We start from the raw sequence: 25,950 nt of genomic DNA, 5'->3' as shown, positions 1-25,950 counted from the left end.
TCCCATTTACCACTGCAACAAAAAGAATAAAATACCTAGGAATAAACCTACCTAAGGAGACAAAAGACCTGTATGCAGAAAACTATAAGACATTGATGAAAGAAATCAAAGATGATACAAACAGATGGAGAGATATACCATGTTCTTGGATTGGAAGAATCAACATTGTGAAGATGACTATATTACCCAAAGCAATCTCCAGATTTAATGCAATCCCTATCAAACTACGAAAGGCATTTTTCACAGAACTAGAACAAAAAATTTTGCAATTTGTATGGAAACACAAAAGACCCCGAATAGCCAAAGCAATCTTGAGAAAGAAAAACGGAGCTGGAGGAATCAGGCTCCCTGACTTCAGACTATAGTACAAAGCTACAGTAATCAAAACAGCATGGTATTGGCACAAAAACAGATATATGGCTCAATGGAACAGAACGGAGAGCCCAGAAAAAACCCCACACACCTACAGTTAATTAATCTTTGACAAAGAAGGCAAGAATATACAACAGAGAATAGACAGTCTCCTCAGCAAGTGATGTCAGGAATGTTGGACAGTGGCATGTATATCAAGGAAGTTAGAACACACCCTGCCACCATACACAAAAATAAACTCAAAATTGCTTAAAGACTTAAATATAAGACTTGACACCATAAAACTCTTAGAAGAGAACATAGGCAAAACATTCTCAGACCTAAATCATATCAATGTTTTCTTAGGTCAGTCTCCCAAGGCAGGAGAAATAAAAGCAAAAATAAACAAATGGGATCTAATTAAACTTAAAAGCTTTTCACAGCAAAGGAAACCATAAACAAAACAAAAAGACAACCCTCAGAATGGAAGAAAATACTTGCAACTGAAGCAACCGACAAGGACTGATTTCTAAAATATACAAACAGCTCACGCAGCTCAATATCAAAAAAACAAACGACACAAGAAAAATATGGGAAGATGATCTAAACAGACATTTCTCCAAAGAAGACATACAGATGACCAAAAAGCACATGAAAAGATTCTCAACATCATTAATTATTAGAGAAATGCAAATCAAAGCTACAATGAGGTACCACCTTACACCGGTCAGAATGTCCATCATTCTGTCTACAAATGACAAATTCTGGAGAGGGTGTGGAGAAAAGGGAACCCTCCTACAGTGTTGGTAGGAATGTAAGTTGGTGCAGCCACTATGCAAAACAGTATGGAGGTTCCTCAGAAAACTAAACTAGAGTTGCCATATAATCCTGCAATCCCATGCCTGGGCATATATTCAGAGAAAATTATAATTCGAAAAGATAACATGCACCCAATGTTCACTGCAGCACTATTTACAATAGCCAAGACATGGAAACAACCTAAATGCCCATCAACAGATGAATGGGTAAAGAAGATGTGGTACATATATGCAATGGATACTACTCAGCCATAAAAAAGAATGACATGATGCCATTTGCAGCAACATGGATGGACCTAGAGATGATCATACTATGTGAGGTAAGTCAGAAAGAGAAAGACAAATACCACAGGCTATCACTTATATATGGAATCTAAAATATGACACAAATGAACTTATCTATGAAAGGGAAACAGACTCACAGGCATAGAGAACAGACTTGAGGTTGCCAAGGAGGTGGGGGCACAGGGGAGGGATGGACTGGGAGTTTGGGGTTAGCAGATGCAAACTGGTATATATAGAATGGATAAACAACAAGGTCCTACTGTATAGCACAGAGAACTATATTCAAAATCCTATGATAAACCATAATGGAAAAGAATATGAAAAAGAATGTATATATGTAAAACTGAATCACTTTGCTGCACAGTAGAAATTAACACAACATTGTAAATCAACTATACTTCAGTAAAATAAATTTTAAAATACACACACAAAAAAGAATTGGGGTCTAATTCCCAGCGATGTGTTTGCGCTGACTTGTACAGGTTGGTAAGCAATGATTGTAAAATTTTCAGGAAATTTGCAAACCCACCATTAACAAATCAAACACAGCCATTTAAAAAATTATATTAAATATTCTACATTAAATAAATTATATTAAAAACAAAAGTCATAAATTCTCAAAACGCATCACTTCTGAATTATTCTACTACATTATCTATGCTCTATTGCATCTGTCTGCTGGAGAAGCTATATAATGGTATGCTTCTGTGCATCTCTTCCCAATCTGTTTCTTTTTTCCACAAATAAAATTGTAATATATTTAAAGTATACAACAAGATGATGAGCTTTTTTTCTTTTCTTTTTTTTTGTGACAATGCTTAAGATCTACTCTTAGCAAATTTCAATTATACAATACAGTGTTAGAACTATTCCTTACTGTGTTTTGATGATATCACATTGGTACCTTGAAACTGGCCATAGTAAGATATTTACACTATGAAAATTGGCAAACACTACAAATCAAAGCTTGTTTAATTGATTTATTGGTTTTCTAGAGCAGGTGTTGGCAAATTATGGCCCACAGGCCAAATTCAGCCCACTGCCTGTTTCTGTACAGCCGGTGAGCTAAACACTTTCTAATCGTTATTTAGTTCCACATAAAATCCTTACTTTTGCCTCTGGACCATAAAGCCTAAAATATTTACTATCTAGCTCTTTGCAGAAAAAAATTTGCCTGTCTCGACTTAAGAAAGTAATGGAGAAAGTTAATTATGTAGGCTAAACTTAAAAGTGGATTGTGTTTCTAGCCATTACATTGTGAATAGCACAAAAATAAAAACAAAACTCTGAGGACATCTTCTTCCAGTATTTGAAAACTATTCTTTAAGTCAGCAGAGAAGTCATTCATGCTGTTGACAAACAGGTAAAGTTCAGACAAAAAATCTTTGTTGTTTCACTTTCTTGTTAAAAAAAAAAAATCAACCACATTCTTGTTGGAACTATACTGGTTCATCAATTGCAGTGCAAGAGTTGCATTAAAATTAAGTAACTCATTCTGTAAGAATCGATTGTATAGAATTTACAATAAAGAGTATGTAATTTGTAAATTGTGGGCTATATATCCTGCATATCAGTAATATGTGTGTGTTGTTTTTTTTTTAGAGAGCCCATTGTTAAACATTTACCAGCACACCACTGCTAATTCTATTTTATCATCAATCTGGGCTGGCCTTAGGGAGTTGCATGAACAATAAAATATGATGGAAGTGATATTCTGAGATATTTGAAGTTAGGTCACAATAATTGCAGATTCCATCTGAGTCTCTTCCAAAGCTCGCTCTTGTGGCTCTCTCGCCGAATCTGTCAGGTTGTGAGCAGCCCACACCCGGTGAGTCCCAAGTGAGCTCACAGGTGACTACCATCTGACTGCAACTGCATGAGAAACTCTGAGCAAAAACTGCCCATCTGAACCCAAAAAAAGCCAAAGAACTATAAGAGATAATAACATCTTAGTTTAAGTCTCGAGGTTCTGGGGGTGGCCTGTGACACAGCAGTAGATAACTGGAACACCATTTTATTCTGAGGAGAAGGCACTGAGCAGGGAGCCAGTTGGACCCAACACCTCATGACCTCAGGAATCCTAGGTTGGGGTATCGCAGCTCTGTTTTGTTCCATGTCCTTGGTGCTAAGCAGACGCATGGGCACATTGCGGGGGAGGGATGTAATGAAAAGAGAGAGTGGTTATGGATGATACACACCCACATTTGCATGTAAATCTGAATCATACTGTCCACCAGAGATGCAGCATGTAAAATACCGTCAAATGGGACACAGACTCTACCCTGTTCACTCACTAGCAATCAACCCCATCTGGGCTTCCTGGAGTGGCAGGCACCTCCCTCCACAGCTTTCTTCCTTTCTGCCCCAGGCCCAGTAGCCATTTTTGAGGCTAACTTCCCCACAGCCTCTTGAGGAGGCCATGTCCTCATAGCATCTGATCTCATTATCGCATTCCCACTTCACAGTTGCCCAGGGAAGTCAGTGGGGATTTCTGGGCCCTGAGGAGAGTTTATGCCTGGGGCAGGTTCTGTGTTTTCTATGCTCCTCCCTTTCCACTTCCTCCATGTAAATACACTTCTATAGCATTTCAGGGGAGAAGGAGAAGTGTCCAGGGCACCACCCCTTAGCAAAGAAAGCACAGTGCATAATGAGTAACTTTATGATCTCTAAATATTGAGTATTGAGGTATTTTGTACCATTGAGGGAAATAAATATAAAGAAGTATGGCTAGATAGGCCAAGTTTTGTGAGTTATTTAAATCCATTTGAAACTGGTCAATAGGTTAAAAAAAAGCGAAAACATCAAGTTGCCTCCAACCTCAGTTTAGCTGTAACTCCAAAACAGGAATTCCATTATAAGGTATTTCTAGATAGGCCAGTTTTGCAGACTTCATCTGGTATCTTAAAATACTTTGGGTCATCTGCAGAAGGAGCTACCTACCTACAAATTGTAAGGATTCTAAATATTATACGCTTCAGCTGCCTAGTACATTTTTTCCCAGAGACAAAGTGCTATTGCAGCTGATATGATAAACCATTCGTTAAATAGGGAATTTCGATTCCCTCATTTTAATTACGTCTCATTACCAAGAACTGCTCATAGCTCAGAGTAGGAATGCAAGTCTACTTTTCTGATTTCAGGTTTCACTTTTTTATCCTGCCATTGTCCTCAAGAAGCTATGAATTATTAGCTCTAAATTAGTTTCAAATTATAATTCACACTTCAGATGACTCACACACACTGACTGTTAAATTCACACAATGAAAGTCACCTAACCGTGTTTGTCATTTGCTTTAAACCCCTTTGGACTCTTCAGCCAGGTATGAATTGAGAACTCCTAACACCTCAACTACTCAGAATTTCGTTATTAGGAATTACCATAGCGCTCAAAGTAATACTGTTTCCTTTCCATAAAAAATCTCTACCATTAAAATTTTTCACTGATTTGGGCTGCTATTTTGAACACACATTTGAAAAAGTTACATTACAACAAGGTAAACCAGAATACCCATGTCCTTGAATTCTAGAGGCAGGCAGAGAAAAAAAATCAGAATTCCTTCCTTCCTACATGGTGTGTCCTATCCCTCACCTCATAATCTTTTTTCTTATTATTTTTATCTACTTGACTTATTTTTCCAAATCTCCTCTATATGACGGGCTGATAATAACATTTGCTATGAATACTTAGATGATGTTTACAGATCAAAAATTAAAATGATTTTTAAAAGAAGATATGAACATAAACAAGAAGTGGCTTGGTACCAAGGGTAGGGAAAACAAGAGTTCCAGCCAAGGATTGCTTAAAGATGTCTGTCGAGGGTGTCCAACACCTGGAGTTTGTGGCCATGATTGACAACTGATGACTTACTAGCAAACCCCCAAGCGGGCATCATATCCCAAGTAGTAAACACAGTGCTTGGGCAGAACAGATCCAGATTTTGGTCCCAGCTCTGTATTCGACAAATGATTTAAGCTTTTTAGATTCTAATTTCCTCACCTCCAAGATGGAGATTGTGGCAGAGACTGGCTAATTATTCTTCAAACTGTTTCTTCTTCTTGGACATACAGTTAGACTGCATTTCTCAGCCTCCCTGCAGTCAGATGCAACCATGTGACTGGGCCAATGAAACATGAGCAGAAGTGACAGATGCTACGTTCTGAAAAGATCCATAAAGTCTCCCACCTTTGGCCCTCCAAGCTCTTCTCCATCTTGAGAGACAGGATGGATGGAGATGTCTCAGGCAATCTTGGGAGCCACACGTTAAAGATGGTCTCTGAATCACCCCTGGTCACACAACCAGGAACACTAAATTGGATTTTGCTGCATGAGCAAAAAATGCATAAGTTATGTGTTGAGTCTTTGAGATTTGGGGTTTACCTGTTACTGCTGTTAGAGTTACCTTAACTAATACAGGGGTACTCATAGCATGTCTACCTCATGGTGTTGCTGGGAAGATTAAAGAAGATAATGCTTGCAAGTTCTTACTCTACTGCCTGATACACAGTGAACCTTGTCATCAAATGTTAACTCCGTCTTAGCAAGTAGGAGTTGGCAGCCCTGGACCCAAAAGGAAACAGAGGCAGTGGTTACACATATTTCCACTGTTAGCCAAACAGCTTTGAAAAATCACCTCCAGCATAAGCGTTAGGCATTTTGAAGAATATGCTAATCAAAAATAATATATACTTCCTCAAATATTACTATGCATTTTACGACAAAATAAGGTAGGTAAATACTCTAGAGGTATTTTCATCCTGAACTCCAAAAAACTCCAAGCTCAGACAATGAAAAATCATGTTTCACGCTTAAATTTGGTAAACCAGGTTTCATATTGGTTCACTGAGTCTTAAATCACCTGTTACAATGGTTCAAAGATGCATCACTGCAGCCTGAGTAAAAATGGTCACTTTCGTTAGGGAGGAGTTTAACAGTGATCTTGGGAATTCATTCTGGTCCGTGCTCTGAATGGTAAGGGAAAAGGTTGGTAGGAGGGAAAAGGAGTTTTTCCCTCCTCAGTGTTCCAAGGTGCAGCTTGGCTGGTAATCGCTGTGCAGGGCATCCCATGTGTTCTATTCCAGGTTTCAAATAGCATAGTGTCTGGTCAGGAGGGGGCCCCAGAGAGAAAACAGGCTGGAGCTATTTCCTCAGACTCCAGCTCTGAATAAAGGAGACAAATTTCAAGAGTTGGAAATCCCCACTTTTCCTCATTTGAAGGAAATCGATTTAAAATAAAAACATGTGGGAGCGACAGATGAAATGTACTTAACAGGCGATAGGTTCATTCATACAGTCTTATTATATGTTGAAGTCCTAACCTCCAGCACCCCAGAATGTGACTTTATTTGGAAATAGAGTCATTGCAGATATAATAGTTAAGATAAGGTCATCAGGGTGGGCCTTAATCCAATACGACTAATGACCATATGAAAAGGAAAAATTTGGAGACATGCATAGGGGGAAAATAATGTGAAAACAAAGGCAGAGACCAAGGTGGTACTTCTATAAGCCATGGAATGCCAAAGATTGCCTGTAAACCACCAGAAGCTAGGAGAGAGGCATGGGACAGATTCTCTCTCAGCTTTCAGAAGGGACCTGTCCTGCCAATGTCAGATCTTGGACTTCCAGCCTCCAGACTGTGACACAATAAAGTTATGTTGTTTAAGCCACATAGTGTGTGGTGCTTCGTTATGGCAGCAAACTGACACGTATATATGTGGCAATATTCATAACATGATTGGTCATAACAAAAGTGATCAAGTCAGTGCCTGGTTATTGTTCTTCCTGAAGAAAGATGCTAATGATTTACAGCCTCTTGGGAAATGCTTAAAGATGTAATAATACTTGGTGTTGGCAAGGGAACTATTCATGTGGTATCGCCATGAGCAATCTCATTTGCTTCATTGGCACCTTATTGGAATGGAAAGATTTGTCCCTTTCCCTTAACATCTAGACATACTGCTTTGCTAGGAGTAAAGTAGGCCCAGGATGTATAATTGCTCCATTCTGCTGGAGCGAATGGAGCATAAAGGCAAAGTTTGTTCCAGTTAAGCACGTACTTTAATATCCATAAATTCTCTTCTTTATTTTCCCTAAGGCTTTACTATTTAAAGTTTTTTAACATAGATTTGGTTTTTGGCAACCTTCGTTTCTCTCTACTGGTTCCTCCACTAAAATGCAGAATTAGAACAAAATCAAAACCACCTGTGTCTCTTTCCTGATAATCAAATTGGCAAACAATGAAAAGGGCACAAAGGATCAGGTACAACCATAATGAATGAAGTGGATTCCTATACATGGTGTGTGTGCCCCACAGGATGTGTGCTATATTCAGACTCAGAATGAACTGGAGGCCATGTGAAATGGGACTGCAGTATCTCTTCCATGGTCCTAGCTTCCAAGTCCTCTCTGCAAGAAGAACTAGCCCTCTGGCCATGCTTCTGATATGGCCATTTTTAATTTTTATTTTTGGCGGTACGCGGGCCTCTCACTGTTGCGGCCTCTCCTGTTGAGGAGCACAGGCTCCGGACGTGCAGGCTCAGTGCTCCACGGCATGTGGGATCCTCCCGGACCGGGACACGAACCCATGTCCCCCGCATCGGCAGGCGGACTCTCAACCACTGCGCCACCAGGGAAGCCCCCTGATATAGCCATTTTTTTATCTACTGCTTTTCAAGGTCACACTTGTTCTGATCTCACATATTGAACAAAGCACTGAAACTCAGTATTATTGTAATTATTTACTTTTGACGGTAGATTTTCAATAACCCATATAACCTTAATTAGAACAACTATCATTTGTGAGATATACTACAATAAAAAGGAGAGACAAAAGGTTTAGTAGCTTTCTCTTTATAACGTAGAGGGCCAGAGTGAACCCATCTGTCAAAGGTAGTGGTTTCTACCACCCAAACCAGTGCTTCCCTCTGAAGGACATTCTATATATGTTGCAAGGAGACAAATTCCTCTTATTTTCTCAATATTTCCACCCAAGAAAGTTAACTGGGTCATCAGGCAAATAAAAGCCCTGACACATACAACTGTGGAGTTGCAAAGGGCCATTGAAAATGTAAGGAATCCTCTTTCCCATTGCTCTGACATCACACAGAACTTCCAGCTGATTCCTTCCAGTGACAAGTAACCCATTCAAATTTTGGACTGCTGGATAAGCAGTTCTACTGAGAAATATGTGGGCCAGATTTTATCTAGCTGATCTCAGCCTTCAGCTACAGTTGAAACCGACTGGAAGAAAACAAAGTAAATTGACTTGGATGCATAGTTAGACGGCTTTGCTTTCCTAGCTGACTTACTTAAATTTAACAGGAAATGAAAATCAGATATCAAAGGAACAAATGGCAGACACCAACGTGTATCTGTATTAAGCGAGTACCTACTATGTCCCCAGCACTGTGTCAGGAAATCAAAGGGAGATAGAAGCCAACAATACCATCTTTATCCCCAATTAACTTAAAATATTGTCTAACCATGATTAAATATTTGAAACAAGTTCAAAATTAATGGAAGATATAGTATATATTTAAGTCCTAAGTTGGTCAATTTTGCAAGTGGTAATAGAAAATGGATAATTTCTACAAGTCATCATGAAGTAGCTAGGTCTTGACCATGCTTTGAAGGACAAGTAAGATTTAGAAAGTCATAGGAACTAAGAAAATTTCTTTGAGAATATGTCTAGATTTAAAGGGCTATTAGACAGCTGTTCCAAAACACACAAAATAAGACAGGGGGAATTCTGTCATTATTTTTCAATGGGAATGGGAAAGGAATATTGAAATATAATCAAATATAGATAGAGATTGTGAAAATGCCACTGTATCACAGGATGATCTATGGAGAAAACCAAACTCTGCCCTTAACTTGGGGATTTTTCCAACTAAAAGATTAAATAAATAGTGTACATTTTCTCTCTCAAAGAAGATATACAATGTTATTAAGGAGTTCCTTCTGCATTTCTCAGTTATCTTTAATATCCCTGTTATGTACAAGTGAAAAGCTCTCATTCAGCTGATTAGAGTTTAATCTGTGTACCCTTCTTTATATGTATAAATGTCCTTCTCCCTCCTCCCAGAAGATCATATAGCTCTTCCAGAGATATACTTAGCCGCCTGATTAATTACTGGCCCTCTATGTAAATTACTGTCAAAATTAAGACGATCTTTTTATCACTTATTCAGCTTGATAAACATTTACAGTTTAACATACCTGACAGAGCCATTTGTATACTCCTATAATATAAATGAAGGTACATTAAAGCTACAGTAAATCTATAATAATAATAATAGCCTTAAAATAATTTGCTAACTACAGACAGTTCCCTAAGCAATTACAAGATGCTCTATGTTGATTTAGAAAGGAATTCCAAACAAGGCATTTAAAACCTAATAAGATGCCATTAAATGAAGGGAGACGGGAGGGGGGAAAGAGAAAGAAAACCCTAAGGTCTGAACTGGTAGAAATGATTCTCAAAGCCACTGACCCTTGCAAGATCCATGTCTTCCTTGGATTTCTAGACACAAAGCAGATTTGTAATTGAAGGTGATGATCTCATTACTACATCCCAAATTGCATGTATTTCTTGTATTGAGTCACATCATCATCTAATTATATGGAGCATTTATCAATTCGAAAGTCCATAGAAACAGTTGAGTTTCTATATGCAATGAGAATATGGTCTGTAAACTATATCACCATGAAGTGTGAGTATCTTTAGCGACAACACTCTGCCTCTTGGTACTCATATGGATGTACAAGCCGAACTACAATATCAAAACACCTAGGAACAATTTTACAAAGAAATCACAGAAAAAGCCACCTGGTTTGCTCTTGGGTTTTCCGAGGCATGGCTACCCCATGCGTGCCTGCTATGCCCTAGAAATATACACAGTGATACAGTCACCATTACCACCAGAAAAATAAAAAGAATAGCAACATACAGTTCTAAAATCTAAAAGACAAAATGCCTAGACAGCAATTTTTATCTCCATAAACTTGACTTGAGAGTTCAGTGCCTCAATTAAAGGTGGATCGCTTGATCAAGGCAACATAACAGTAAAAAATACTCAGAGTTCTGCACGGCATAAATGTGCCTCTGTAAAATATAATTCCCATTAGTTAGGATGATTAAGATTAACATGCAAGTCACTGAAAAGCCCCAAAGTAAACAAAAGACAATTTACCGAGGAAACATACAAAGTCAAGAGCTGCATTCACTTTGAACCATTCATTTAACAGATTGGAAGGAGGGTCTTATTAATACTTGATTTGTCACCACTGATTCTCAAAAGGACATGGATCCAAATAGCTTACAAAAGCCAAAGGACAGCTTGGTTTCTTAGAACAGATCTATGGACAATGCAGGGTAGTGCACAGAAAAAGGAAGTGAATCTAATCACATGTATAATCATTGTTATTAAACAGGATATACATATACATACACATACATGTATACATATGTGATTTTGTTTTACTGAGATGAATGAAGTGGCACTCATCTTGTTTGGCATTTTTCATTGGTTTAGCATAGTGTTTTCACCCAAAATAATAACCCGCATTCCTAGTCAAATATATCACAAAGAAGCAAATATATCACAGCAAAAGACTAACACTAACTTATGCAATAGACAGAATCGTATTCCATTTTCTCAGAATGCAATTGTGTGAAATCTGTCATTGCTGAAAAAGCTTTCCCACCCTTACCTCCAGGGTCATGTTCACGCTACTAATGGCCACTTTTATTTCTCCATCTGAAAGTTCCTTCAGATCCTTCAGCATTGTCTGTTCAATACTTAAACCTGTGGATGAGAGAAAAAAACAGTATGTTATACTTGGGGAACTTTTTTGGTAATATCAAGGGATTATCTAAAGAAGTCGCCCTGTTAATTTCAGTATTTCCCCTCTCATATTTCTTTTAACCATAATAAAGACACATATTAAGGCAAAAATCACATTACTGACAATGTTTGCATCAGTTAGGATCCCAGCAGGAAATAGCATTCACCCTTCAGGATGCAAAAGAAGATTCTTTAATGGCAGGACTCTTACAGAGATGTGGGCGGGACTGAGAAAACTAATAAAAGATAGTGAGGCATTCGGAGACCAGCAGAGGTTCAAAGGAGGGAAACAGGGATCTGGAACAGTAGAAGAGGGGCTGCCAGAAACTTAGCACCAAACAGGAAGGGAGCAGGGAAGAAATATTACAGCCTCTTCTTCCTTTGACTCCCACGCCCCATATGTTTCTAACTCTTCCCATGGACCAAATCCAACCAGAAACCAGTAATCTTCAGGGGAGCCCAGAAGATCAAATACTCAGAGGTCAGACTCTGGAAGCCCATAGCAGATAAAAGCAGAGAAGGGAAGGGGAGGAGGTAAAAAGAAAACTAGCATAACCAAGCAAATAACCAAATAATACCTAAGAAGGCCACGATTTGCTTTCAGGATGCATTAAGGTGAGCCTCCGTGTTTTCAACTGTAATTTTACTCAAAATGCACTTTATAAATATGACCCATAAAACTATCATAATTAAGTTGGTCACCCTTGTAATAGGCTCTGGCAATAGGAGATAAAGGATTACTTAAATGATGGGAGGAATAATCCAGAAGGGATAAATTATCCAGAACTGCATAGTTTTTAGTCAGCTGACCCATGTGCTTCAATAAAATTTATCACAGAAAATCAGGAAAGGCTCTGGCTTAACAATGAATTCTCACCCTAGGTTATTGTATCAGATTAGGCCTAAACTCTTGAGAAGAAGACTTACAGTAAAGGCCAGTAAAGCACATATCTCCTACCCAGATGCATATTAAGACAGCAGAGTCAACGACTTGCCCTTCCAACTTAGAACACTGTCAATCACAGCAGTAGGGGAAACAGATAGGTACTAAATATTTTTCTTCGACTTGAAGATTGGAAGGCTTCAATCCATCCTACTACAGCGTAAAATGCTCTATAGAATATACAGTGACATTAAAAGTTTGGTCTAGTTTTGAAAATGAATGACAAAATGCATACCATCACGCAGCTATACATCCACGTACATCTTGTGCACATGCACAAGAGCATATGTAACAGAAGGTGTGGCAGGTGCGTCAGTGTCCCGTCCACATTTCCTCAGACTTTCCCGATGCAGGGCCCTCAACCACTAGCACCTGCATCTCTTTTCCTGAGGGCTTTCTCTGGCTGCCAGAGCCCACCCTGGAGGAATTAACAGTCCCTGGGACTAAGTACCCCTCAACATTCCAGTGGTATGCTCATAACAAAACCTGAGTTGTAGTGTTCATTTCTGTGTTGTCACTCCTTCTACCGTGACTGATTTCAACCTGCCAACCCAACATCAACCCACTCACAAAATTCCTGAAAATTTAACAATCAGCTCTTGGAGCTCTGATAAACAAGTTGCAACATGCCACTGCACCCCTCGGGTAGGAAAACTCTGCGGTGCAATTTTACACTCTTTTGCAGAGTTCCCTAGCGGGATGAAGGCTTGGTTTCCCACAAAGCTAACTTGCTTGTTAAAGCGCTCCATGCCCTATCAGTGTTTTCCGGGATTACCTCCCAAATAAATTGCTTTGCCTAAGGCTCTGCCCCGAGGGATCCCGAACTAAGGGAGAAAGCTATGCACCTTAAAGATAGACTGTCTGGGTTTAAATCCTGGCCTGGCCACTTCCTAGCTGTGTGTGTGATGATGGGAAAGCAAAGATGCCTTTCTGTGCTTCAGTGTTCCCATCTGGAAATCAGGGATAATAAATAATTCCACCTGACAGGGTTGTCGCGAGGACTCTAGTTCATGCAAAGTTATACCATCAGAACCTTGGACATATTAGGCACTTAATGAACTATATCTATTATTATTATTATTAAACAATTGATCCAGGAAATCCACTCTCTTGACAAAGCCTAGACTTACAGAACACTTTTATCTGCTTAAGAGTCTTTTATTTTTTTCTAAAATTAATTGATTGATGAAATCTCATTGTGCGTGACATTGCTCCTGCCACATTCTCAAAATAGAACCCTCTCAGCACAGAGATTTCATATGATGATGCATCTGGGGTGCCCATTAGATGCATGGATTAACCACACATCCAGACACGAAGGTTTCAGAGGAAAGCCTGCAGTACAGACTGTCTGCTTCCAGATGAGTTAACCTGGTGTGCCTGAAAATCTTCCACAACCTCCAGCAAAACGCAAGAACGTGAAGCCACACTCAAATTCACCTCCTGGGGCCCAGTAACACTCCACATCACAAATCATCCCTCCTCAGCAGCTGAGACAGAGCTGGGGGACAGAGTCACTCACCCTGAGCACTGAATTGGGTCTCCTGCAGGACGCTGATAATGTCATCTCTTGGAGGTAAGCGAGGAAATTTTTCTTCCAGGATAGAAAGAATTTCCTCCTGCTTCTCTGAGATCTTCTTGGGTTCCATGGCCATCCACTTGAAAAGGATGCTACCTGAAAGGCATGAATCAAGTCGCCTTCAAACTTTCCAGTCAAGCCAGGATGGGGCCCAGAAAAATAAATGCCTTCTGGTCTCTCAATCTCTGTTTCTACTTCCAGATTCCAGATTCTTGCCTGGGGCCTCATTGTGTAACATTCAAGAGACAGTTTTTAGAAAACGCTTCAGATACTGTCTGTCCTGCCTCATTGTTCTCTGAGTATTAATCCCAACAACTGAACTGACTACGGCACACTTTATGGCAGAGTTATACACAAAGGAACAAAATCTGTCTCTTTCCCCCACCCCACACAGATACACAAAAGTGATAAACATTGGTTTTAAATGATTTCAGAATGGAAGTTAATGATAAACTATTTAAGGATATTAAATATGATTTAATATTTCCCTTTAATAATCTCTTTAAGAGACCACAGAGAAGATTGTTTCCACTCATCATGTTTCTGATTTCACATAAGAACTTCCTCCTTTTAAAAATTAAATGAAGGGAGATCAGCTCCGTGCTTTGTGACCACCTAGAGGGGTGGGATAGGGAGGGTGGGAGGGAGACGCAAGAGGGAGGAGATATGGGGATATATGTATATGCACAGCTGATTCACTTTGTTATAAAGCAGAAACTAACACACCATTGTAAAGCAATTATACTCCAATAAAGACGTTAAAAAAAAAATTAAATGATTTCATAGCCTCAATGTCAGCACCAAAGGAATCTGATAAGGTAGTGAACCTCAAATCCACTCCCAATCTTCCAGGTACCACACACAGTTTTGAAGTTATTTACTAATATCTAATTATAAGGATTCATAAACTGGCTCTAAATCATGGGTTTCAATTACAAAGTGATTTGATAATACGAATGACTGACCTCTCACAAACTCCTGGAATTTCTATGCATAATCTCACCTTGAAAGGGAGGACTTACCACCTGTCACATCTCCTTCCCCTGCACCCTGAGGCCAGACTAACACAGAGTCGTGGGGGAAATGGAAGTTTCGCTTAATGATGAAGGATTAAACTCTCTAAAAATCCTCAAACTTATTGATTAATCAGGGTGTCACCATCTCTCTAGTTTTCAGTGTGGCCTAAATGATAATATAGGGGGAAGGAAAATAAAGAAAGTGGTAAGAATGTAAAAGGACCAATGAAGTAATGAGTGAGGGAAAACTATGGTACATAATCTTGCCATCTACCTGGAGCTCTATAGAACCTAGAGAATAGATACACGTTCACCATTAAAAATCCTGAAAAATCCCAAGCAAGTCATCTGGCTGCTCTGTTCCTATCTGCCTATTTTAAAAACAGAAATAATACTGCTTTCCCAGCTTATAAGGTTATATACTAAAAATCAATAAATGTAAACATCATAATGAAAAATAAATACTGCCAAACACATTTAAAGCATCTCATTCATTCATTCCTTTAGCAAAGAACTTTAGTTCTTTAGCAAAGAACTTTAGTGCCTTTAGCCAGGCACTGTGCTAGATGCTAATGATTCATAACTGGACTAGAGCTAGCCTTGCCCCTTGAAGCTTATAGTAGTTAAGGAGATACAAAGAAGTCAACACATAAATTTTCAATATAAGGGGGATAAGAAATATTGCTGAGGAAATACACAGTACTCTGAATCTAGGCAAGAATTCAGGAGTCAGAAAAGGTTTCCTAGAGAATGAGTTAATAAGCTAAGCTGAGATTTGAATGATAACTAGGAACTTAAGGCGAAGGCAAGGTAAAAGGGACATCATGACCCAGGTAGATCATATGCAAAGGCACTGAGGTGGGAGAGGATTTGGCCAGTTCAAGAAATGGAAAGAAATTAATTAGAACTAGAGAATACAGTCTTAAAGAATAATTTTTGAAAAATCAGGTTGGAGAGGTAAACAGGGCTCAGGTCCTGAGGGCCTTTCAAGCTATCTTAAAATTTGTCTTTCATATTCTAAGGGAAATGGAGAGTCACTAGAATTTTAAGCAGGGAGGGGTAACATGCTCAAATTTATGTTTTATAAGACTTACTCTGGCTACCATGAGGAAATGAATTAGACAAGGCACACTGGGAGAATCAGAAGGCTGTTTTAGATGAGAACTAAAGAAGGAGCAGTCAGTATGAAGGGAATTGAACAGATTCAAGGCAAATTATCATTTAAAGATGGGGCGGGGAGTAGCCAACTGGATTCTGAATATACCCTTTGGTCTGACAATTTCTGACATAAAACCTGAAATATAAGGATGATTTTTACTCTCTTTGTTAAGGCAATGGTGAATCTGAATTTCAAAAAAGATCTTCATACGCTTGCCAGATTACTTGTTCCAAGAACAAGGAGAAAATCTACATAAATTTTTTGGGAAAAATCTGTGAAGGCATCAGAGAGTTACCCAGGTGACTATCTTAGAAGCTACAATCCTGGAGAGAAAGTAAATGCAAAGAGGTAAACCCAGCATTTGATGTTGCTTTTCCCCTCTGAGTGTCTGCTAATTCATATTGTAGCCAATCACATGAGAAGATTAGCAGATCTAACAGCAGTTTCACAGGAGGAGGGAGACAAAAATTGGAGCTTAGAGCTCTCCACAGAGGAATCTTAAATATCCCAAGATTTGAGATGAGATCCCTGGAGAGAATGTCCCCACATCCTGGCATAAAGATTGGAAGGCAGAAGACCTAAATAGACATTTCTCCAAAGAAGATATACAGACTGCCAACAAACACATGAAAGAATGCTCAACATCATTAATCATTAGAGAAACGAAAATCAAAATTACAATGAGATATCATCTCATACCAGTCAGAATGGCCATCATTAAAAAATCTAGAAACATGGGCTTCCCTGGTGGCGCAGTGGTTGAGAGTCCGCCTGCCGATGCAGGGGACATGGGTTCGTGCCCCAGTCCGGGAAGATCCCACATGCCGCGGAGTGGCTGGACCCGTGAGCCATGGCCGCTGAGCGTGCGCGTCCGGAGCCTGTGCTCAGCAAAGGGAGAGGCCACAACAGTGAGAGGCCCGTGTACCACAAAAAAAAAAAAAAATCTAGAAACAATAAATGCTGGAGAGGGTGTGGAGAAAAGGGAACACTCTTGCACTGCTGGTGGGAATGTGAATTGGTACAGCCACTATGGAGAACAGTATGGAGGTTCCTTAAAAAACTACAAATAGAACTACCATACAACCCAGCAATCCCACTACTGGGCATATACCCTGAGAAAACCATAATTCAAAAAGAGTCATGTACTTGGGCTTCCCTGGTGGTGCAGTGGTTGAGAGTCCGCCTGCCGATGCAGGGGACACGGGTTCGTGCCCCGGTCCAGGAAGATCCCACATGCCGCAGAGCGGCTGGGCCCGTGAGCCATGGCCGCTGGGCCTGCGCGTCCGGAGCCTGTGCTCTGCAACGGGAGAGGCCACAACAGTGAGAGGCCCGTGTACCACAAAAAAAAAAAAAAAAAAAAAAAAAAGAGTCATGTACCAAAATGTTCATTGCAGCTCTATTTACAATAGCACGGAGATGGAAACAACCTAAGTGTCCATCATCGGATGAATGGATAAAGAAGATGTGGCACATATATACAATGGAATATTACTCAGCCATAAAAAGAAACGAAATTGAGCTATTTGTAATGAGGTGGATAGACCCAGAGTCTGTCATACAGAGTGAAGTAAGTCAGAAAGAGAAAGACAAATACCGTATGCTAACACATATATATGGAATTTAAGAAAAAAACAAATGTCATGAAGAACCTAACGGTAAGACAGGAATAAAGACACAGACCTACTAGAGAATGGACGTGAGGATATGGGGAGGGGGAAGGGTAAGCTGTGACAAAGCGAGAGAGAGGCATGGACATATATACACTACCAAATGTAAGGTAGATAGCCAGTGGGAAGCAGCCGCGTAGCACAGGGAGATCAGCTCAGTGCTTTTTGACCACCTAGAGGGGTGGGATAGGGAGGGTGGGAGGGAGGGAGACTCAAGAGGGAAGAGATATGGGAACATATGTATATGTATAACTGATTCACTTTGTTATAAAGCAGAAACTAACACACCATTGTAAAGCAATTATACTCCAATAAAGATGCAAAAAAAAAAAAAGATTGGAAAAATACAGTCTGCAGGGCAAATATGACCTACTGCCTGTTTTTATAAATAAAGTTTTATTGGAACACAACCACACCCATTAATTTACATATTTTTCATGGATTGTTTTTTGTAATGACAGGGTTGCATAGTTGCAGCAGAGACCACAGACCTGCAAAGTCTAAAATATTTACTATCTAAAAATATCTAAAAATCTGACACTATCTAAAAATCTGACACAGAAAACGTTTGCTGAGTCCTGCCTGTAATAAAGGGTGAAGCAAAAATAGACCAGTCTTCATGAAGCCTGAAATCCTGATTTGAATCAGCTCAAACACAGAATACATTAAGTTTATCTGACAGTCTTCTAACTGCCTTTGAGGTGCAAAAGTAAATCCTCTCCATAGCAAAGGAATTTCATCATCTATAGCTTCATCTCTACATTTTGCATATACATATTCAGCATTCAGTAAAAAATTACCAAGCATAAAGGAAATATAAACAAATGAATGGCAACTCCAGAGGAAAAAACTCTTGAGAAAAGAATGGAAACAGAATCGGGGGAATAAAAAAATTAGCTGGAGAATTATAGAAGAGAATTAGAATCTATAAATAAAATGTTCAAAAGAAATTTTAAGGCTATAAATTTAATAACTGAACAAAAATATCTGTAAACAACAGATTATAGCAAGGAAAAAGTTAGCGAATTGAAAAATATCTTAGAAGAAAATATCCTCACTGACGCATGGAGAGAAAAATGGATAAAAATATAGAGATGAGCATAAGAAACATAGGTGACATAGAAAAAAGGTCTAAGATATATGTAATAGGAATTCCCCTTGGAAAGGAGAGAGAAAAATGGGCTGAGACAATATTTGAAAAACAGTGGTCAATCATTTTTCAAAATTAATGAAAGATACTACTCTAATACTCAAGATAAATTATGAACCCAAATAAGAATAAATACAAAGAAAAACACCTCTAGGCACATGACAGTGAAACAGCTAAAAATTACAGAGGGAAAAAGTTTTAAATCAGAGAAAAAGAAATATATTACTGTCAAAGGAACTACAATAAAACTGAGAGCTAATTTCATCTAAAATGACGAAAATCAGAAGACATTGGAATTACAGCTTCAAAGTGCTGATATAAAATAATTGCTGATGTTGAATTCTATACTGAAATATAAGAAAAAAATGAAGGCAAAATAAAGACATTTTCAGAAATATAAACTGGAAGAATTTGTCACAAGAAGAACCCACACTAACAAAACAGTAAAGGCAGAGGGAAATTATTATAGATGGAAGCAAAGAAATGCAGGAAGGAAAGAACACTGGAGAATATAAATATGTGGGTAAGAATAAATCAATATTCACTGTATAAAACATTTATAATATGGAGTTTAAAATATATGTGTAATTAAAATACATTTCAAAAAAATAAAGAAAATCTTAGTAAAAAAATAAAATAAAATAAAATACATTTCAATAGTAACAAATTGCAGAATGAACTAAGTAGAGATAAATTGCTCTAAGGTTCTTGGATGATCAGACAAGTGGCAAAAATATCGATTTACAAGAGATTTTAATGGTATTTTGTAATCTTTATTATAACGCTAAAATAATTTTCTAAAAAAGAATTCATAACTAGTAAGCTAATGGAAGGAAATGTAATAGTAAAAGTCCTTATTTAGTGTAATAGCAGTAAAGAAATGAGAGGAGAAGGGGAAAATGTGAGATAAATAGAAAACAAATAGCAAAATGACAAATTAAACCCAAATGTTAGAGCAATTATATTAATGTAAAGAGACAATTAGTGTTCAGTGGGTATAGAGTTTCAGTGTTGCAAGACAAAAAAGTTCTAGACATCTGTCGCACAATAATGTGAATATACTTAACACTACTGAACCGTACACTTAAAAATGTTTAAGATGGTAAATCTAACGTTATGTGTTTTTTACCAACAACAAACAAGTAAACAAAGTACTTCCATTAAAAGACAAAAATTATGAACCTGAATTTTAAAAACTACAATAGCAATATACTGTTTACAAGAGCACACCTTAGATATAATGATATTGAAAAACAAAGCAAAAGAATAGAAAAAGATGTAACATTGATATAATATACTATTATTAGATAAAGTAGACTCTGACAAGAAGAATTACTTGAAATTAAGACAAATATGTATTTATTATTAAACATTCAACCATCAGGTAGATACAACAATCTTAAATTTATATGAGCTAATAACATTACCTAATAGCTTCTAAATATGTAAAACAAAAAATTGGCAAAACTGGATGAAGAATGAGATAAAACACAGTCTCAGTGGGAAATTTTGCACACACATCTCTCAGCAACTCTAAGAACCAGCAGGAAAAAAAATCTGTAAATATGTAGAATATTTGAGCAACATGAATAACAAAGTTGACCTAATTAACATAAATTGAACATTGTTATCAACAATGGCAGACTATACTTTCTTTTCTAATACAAATGAGACATTAACCAAAATTAACTACCTGTTGAGACAAAAAAATCAAGCCTTAACAAATGTCAAAGGATTACAATCACATAGTTATATTCTGTGGCCATCATGAAAATAGTCTAAAAATCAGTAATAAAACAAAACTAGAAAATTTCCAAATGTTTGAAAAATAAACAATGCACTTCTAAATAACTCATGGTAAAAGAAGAAATTACAACATAAATTACAATATATTTTAATTGAATGATAATGAAAATATGACATTTAGATTTGTAAGATGCAACTAAAGCTATGCTCTGAGGAAGTTTTATATCCTCAAAAGCATAGATGTTAAAAAAACTGACAAATTCAACTAAAAAAATGTATAAGGAAGGATATAATAAAGGTAAGAGCAAAACATAAGACACAGGAAAGAAACACGTATACAGAAAATAAAACAACAAATTGATACTTTGAAAAGACTAACAGTTTTTTAAAAACTGTTCAAGAAAAAAAGAGAGAGAAGAATGATAGAAGGTATAATTTTCCAGTATTAGGAATGAAACGTGACATACTACAGATTCTAACGACATTAAAAGAGAAGTACAACGTTAACAGATTTTAAATTTTAGAGGAAATGGACATTTCTGGAAAAACTCAACTTGCCAAAACTGGCAGGAAAAGCAATTTAAAATCTGGATGGTTTTGTATTTATTTTAAAATGAATCCATAGTTTAATAGCCATAGTTCCACACATTTAAAAAATACTAATTTTACACAAATTCTTCTGAAGATTAGAAAGAGAAAACACTTCCCAACTTATTTTCTGAATCCAGCATAATCTTCATACCAACACTCAACAGAAACATTACAAGAAAGAAGTAGAGGCAGGTCTCTCTCATAAACGTAGTTGCAAAAAAGTTTTTTAAAGCTAGTCCCAAATCAAATTAGCAATATATAATAGGATATTGTATTGTCACCAAATAGGGATTTCCTAGGAATTAAAGGACAAATTAACATTCCAAAGTTAATTAATATAATTCACCACACTAATAGAAGAGAAAAATCAAATGATCACTTCAGTAGATGTCAAGTAATGAAACTACTTGATAAAATCCAAGATTTAATCATATAAAATCTCAGCCAAGTGGAAATAGAAGACAATTTCCTTAATTTGATGAAGGGCATTTGTAAAAACCAAATAAGGAAAGCAAACGTTATATTTAACTGTGAAATATTGAAAGACTTCCACCTCAAATCAGGAATGAGACAAAGATGCCTGCTATTTCTATTTCTATTTAATACTTCAATGTGAATCGTAGCCCAGAGAAATAACACGGGTAAAAGAAGCAAAAGTATAAAGAAAAGGAAGAAATAAAAACTGACTTCTTCATAGATGGTATGTGTAGGAACTTACAAATGAAAATACAAATGAATTACTCATTAATACAAATGAATTAATTAACTAGTAATACAAATAAACTTAAAATAGTAAATAAATTTTGCAAGGTTGATGGATATAAGGTCAATAATACAGCCCTTGTATTTCTATAAACAATCATGAACAATTAGAAAATCAAATTTAAATTAAAAAACTGTATTAGCATCAAAATATAAATATTTAGGGATAAATTTCACAAAAATGTGCCTGGCTTACAGTCAAATCAAGAATTCAATTTCTTCAATTTGGGGATCTTGATTTTAAAATACATAAAAAGGCAGTATTCAGAAATTAATATAACAGATACTGCACTAAACAGAATCCTACACAATAATTCAATGAAAAGAAACTTCTGACATTATAATTAGGTTTACCTTGACGATTAAAAAGGAGAAGATGTTCTGATGTAAGTAGGAAAACAATAACTCAGAAAATGGCCACCATACTCTTGAGTTGTTTTTACTGCAGAAGAAAGGCTATGGCCCAACTTTATCCAAGAGACTCATCTATAGCAAATTTTTCTACTTCACTTTAGAGATCCATTTAGCGACATACTTAGTTAAATATCAGTATCAGGATGTGGAGCAGCCAAAGGCACCTCTTCGCAAAATCAAACCTATTTTTGGCATAAGAGTTGACTTAACATCCAGCAAATTCAGCAGAACTAAAAAATACTTAAATCCATATACATGTACCCAAATGCGTCCCAGGTATTCACAGGCCATGGGGGATTAACGACAAGCAACGGAGAAAGCAATTATAATAAAACAGTAACAGGGGCTTCCCTGGTGGTGCAGTGGTTGAGAGTCCGCCTGCCGATGCAGGGGACACGGGTTCGTGCCCCGGTCCGGGAAGATCCCACATGCCGCAGAGCGGCTGGGCCCGTGAGCCATGGCCGCTGAGCGTGCGCGTCCGGAGCCTGTGCTCCGCAACGGGAGAGGCCACAACAGTGAGAGTCCCGCATACCGAAAAAAAAAAAAAAAAAGTAACAAACATTTCATTCCATTAGAAAAAATATCAACCACATATTCTTTGTTCAAAAGAATGGAGAAGTGAAGGACATCTTGCCAAAAGCAACTGCAGTGTACTAATATCAAACATGATCTAATGAAGTCAGAAGTTGTTTGGGGAAAAGATTCACCACAGTCAAGGCATATTCTGCATGGTAAATTCTTAGCAGAAAAGAAGGGATTTTAAACCTCTTTCCTGTTTCACCTGGGATCATTTTCTTTTTCATACTGAAACAAAAAAAATAAAGGATGAATAATAGAGAGAGGGAGGGAGGGGGAAGGGAGAAGGAAGGAGAAAAAAATAGAAAATACAACTTAGCTTATATTTCTGCCTGAACAGTGATAAAACGGGAGCATATTATTCAAATGCTTAGTAATCTTTTTTTTTAACAGTAATCTTTTTTTTTTTAATTTTTTAAATTTATTTTTGGCTGCGTTGGGTCTTCGTTTCTGTGCGAGGGTTTTGTCTAGTTGCGGCGAGCGGGAGCCACTCTTCATCGCGGTGCGCGGGCCTCTTCACTATCACGGCCTCTCTTGTTGCGGAGCACAGGCTCCAGACGCGCAGGCTCAGTAGCTGTGGCTCACGGGCCTAATTGCTCCGCGGCATGTGGGATCTTCCCAGACCAGGGCTTGAACCCGTGTACCCTGCATTAGCAGGCAGATTCTCAACCACTGTGCCACCAGGGAAGCCCCGCTTAGTAATCTTATAAATTTAAAATGTCTGAATTTAAGAATAAAATTTATCTTTATATGGCAAAAGAAATAATTAACACTCTAAGGTTGAGGAAATGTTCTGGTTTTATATCTTGCAGAAAAAATAATTTCTTTCCCCTTCCCCCAACACAGGCCATCCCTCTTCCTAAGCAAAACAGCCGCTTAATTCCTTTTGGACTTTGTAACCATTTTGGGAGATGGATGATTCACTCTTTGGGCAAGAGAGAAAAAAAAAAAAGAAAAAAAACTGGCTCTGTTCCTTTCCTATTTTACCTCCTTAAAAGGATCTTTTTGAAGCTGTTAATCTAGGCTACGAAAATAGCAAGCAACAATTCTTTATTAAAGTTCAAATGGAATGACCACCAGAAGGAGAGAGTTGTTTCTTTAAAACCTAGGGCATACTTTTTCCGCGTCCTAAGCTAAGAACAAGCTGTTATCTGTTTCACTATTCAAGTTGTGGCTCTGTCAAGGCTTTATACACATAAACATGAAAGGCCGGGTGAAGTGTGGTTTTGATGGAAACCTGCCTGGTAATCAGTGGCTGCAGTCTCATCATTGCCAGCTGGTTCTGTGAAGCACACACACACATATGTGGGCACACAAACCCCCAATGCGATGATTCAGCAATTTAACGGACCTTAAATTTGGCAATTACCCTCTAGTAAACATTTCTGCAGGAAATAAAAGAATACAGGTTGAGGAGTCTGGCAGGTCTATAATTGTTTGCTTTTGGTACAAACCCAGGGCATAACCAAACACCAAGTTTAGGCCACCATGACTGTATAATGTGACTTTTAGATAGAACAGGTTGCAGCTTATTTGAAAATGATAACAGTGAAATCTTAGAAGCAGGTAGTAGGAGGGAGAAAGTAGAAAGAGGAGGAGGAGATGAAAAGACAAGTCAGAAGAAAAGAAAAAAAGCAAAGAAACGGGAACCACAACAGCAAAAACAGAGATAGGAAGGGGAGGAAAAGACACATTTCCAAAAATCAGGGTTACTTACGATCTCATCTGAATGAGCACATTCTTTTCTTAGACAAATAATTTCTTACACAAATAATCAGAAAGTAATCTCCATAAGTAAATCTATGCCTTTTCAGATGAAAGCGATGCTAATGATCTGTATCCTGAAATCTCTAAGTTTGAGGTATGTCCTACTGAAAGACAACAGCAAGACCTAGCTATTGTAAGAAGTATTAATTCAAGAAAACACAAATTATGTCAACGTTGTTAAATCCCCCACAGAGCCTGAACACATATTAGCCATGGCTGGGTCACCTGTTGACATTTATCCATAACTCTCCTGCCAAGGTCCATATGATAGCATGACAGGGGAGATTATTAGATAAACACGGCAGGTTATTTCTACACTGGCAACTTGATACCTACTTCTAATCAGTATACAAATGATCTTTTAACAGCATCCATAATAATCAGGTTCTATCTCCATATTTGAATATAATATTATCGCATAATGCAAACATTTTGATATACAGCTACAGCAGTGAGTGTAAGACTACAAAAGATCCCAACACGACTGATTTTAAGTATTACTATCCTGTATTTAGAGAAAAACATCAGCATGCATAGAAAAGAGATTTGGAACAGGAAATACGTTTACTAGACAAGATGAAGCTGATTAAAACCATCCCCATACGCTGACTGAGGAGCAGAAAGTGTGTGATGCACTCTGCCCAGTTCCTGTATAAATGCTATTACATATGTAAAAGTTGGAGGATTACCTATGACTATTAGGTGTCTTTTCAAGAAGACTGACATAAGGAAAAAACCTTTAGACTTAGATGTTCTTTTAATAAGGAACTGGTATTGTGTTTGTTTTAGTAATAATATGAATTTTACAATTAATTATATTTCTATTTTTTCATTGACTCCAGGAAGCTATTATTCAAACTTTCAAACAGAACACCACTTTTACTCCTCCAAATTTATTTATTTGTATGTTTCCTGACTCTGACCCTTTTTTCTGTTTTGTTACCTTTACATGCATTTTTGTAAACCACTTCAAATATTCTATGGAAGAAGAAAGGACACAAAAAATAAAATAAATAAATAATAGATGAATAGATGATAGATAACTGACCTATGCAAATAGATACTACATTTAATATAAATATAGAGATCTAATAACAATGAGAGTGTATACTATATGATTCCATCTACATAATATACAAAACAGACAAAAACCAATCTCTACTGTTATGGGGGACACATAGGGGTGGTAAAATTTAAAGAAAAGCAGGAAACTGTGCGCCATAAAAATCAGAATATTGGTTACCCTTACTTAGTTAGAGAGGGAGTGAGTGGTGATGGGG

General features: G+C 37.6%; 1 protein-coding gene across 1 annotated transcript in view; it reads right to left on the bottom strand.

Moving 5' to 3' along the window:
- The window catches only part of PRUNE2 (prune homolog 2 with BCH domain), a gene marked incomplete at both ends in the record, with an annotated part of 267,702 nt that overhangs the window by 181,795 nt on the left and 59,957 nt on the right, over positions 1 to 25,950 (bottom strand). Inside the window, 4 exon segments of the mRNA XM_082843243.1 lie at positions 10,283 to 10,320; positions 10,323 to 10,338; positions 11,167 to 11,261; positions 13,766 to 13,918. Coding sequence (XP_082699369.1) covers positions 10,283 to 10,320; positions 10,323 to 10,338; positions 11,167 to 11,261; positions 13,766 to 13,918 — 302 coding nt within the window.

The sequence above is a fragment of the Leucopleurus acutus genome (genome assembly GCF_964270905.1).
Source record: "Leucopleurus acutus genome assembly, chromosome: 7".
Lineage (NCBI taxonomy): Eukaryota > Metazoa > Chordata > Mammalia > Artiodactyla > Delphinidae > Leucopleurus > Leucopleurus acutus.
Note: the sequence above shows the minus strand (reverse complement) of the source record. Positions and strands in the feature narration are given on the sequence as shown.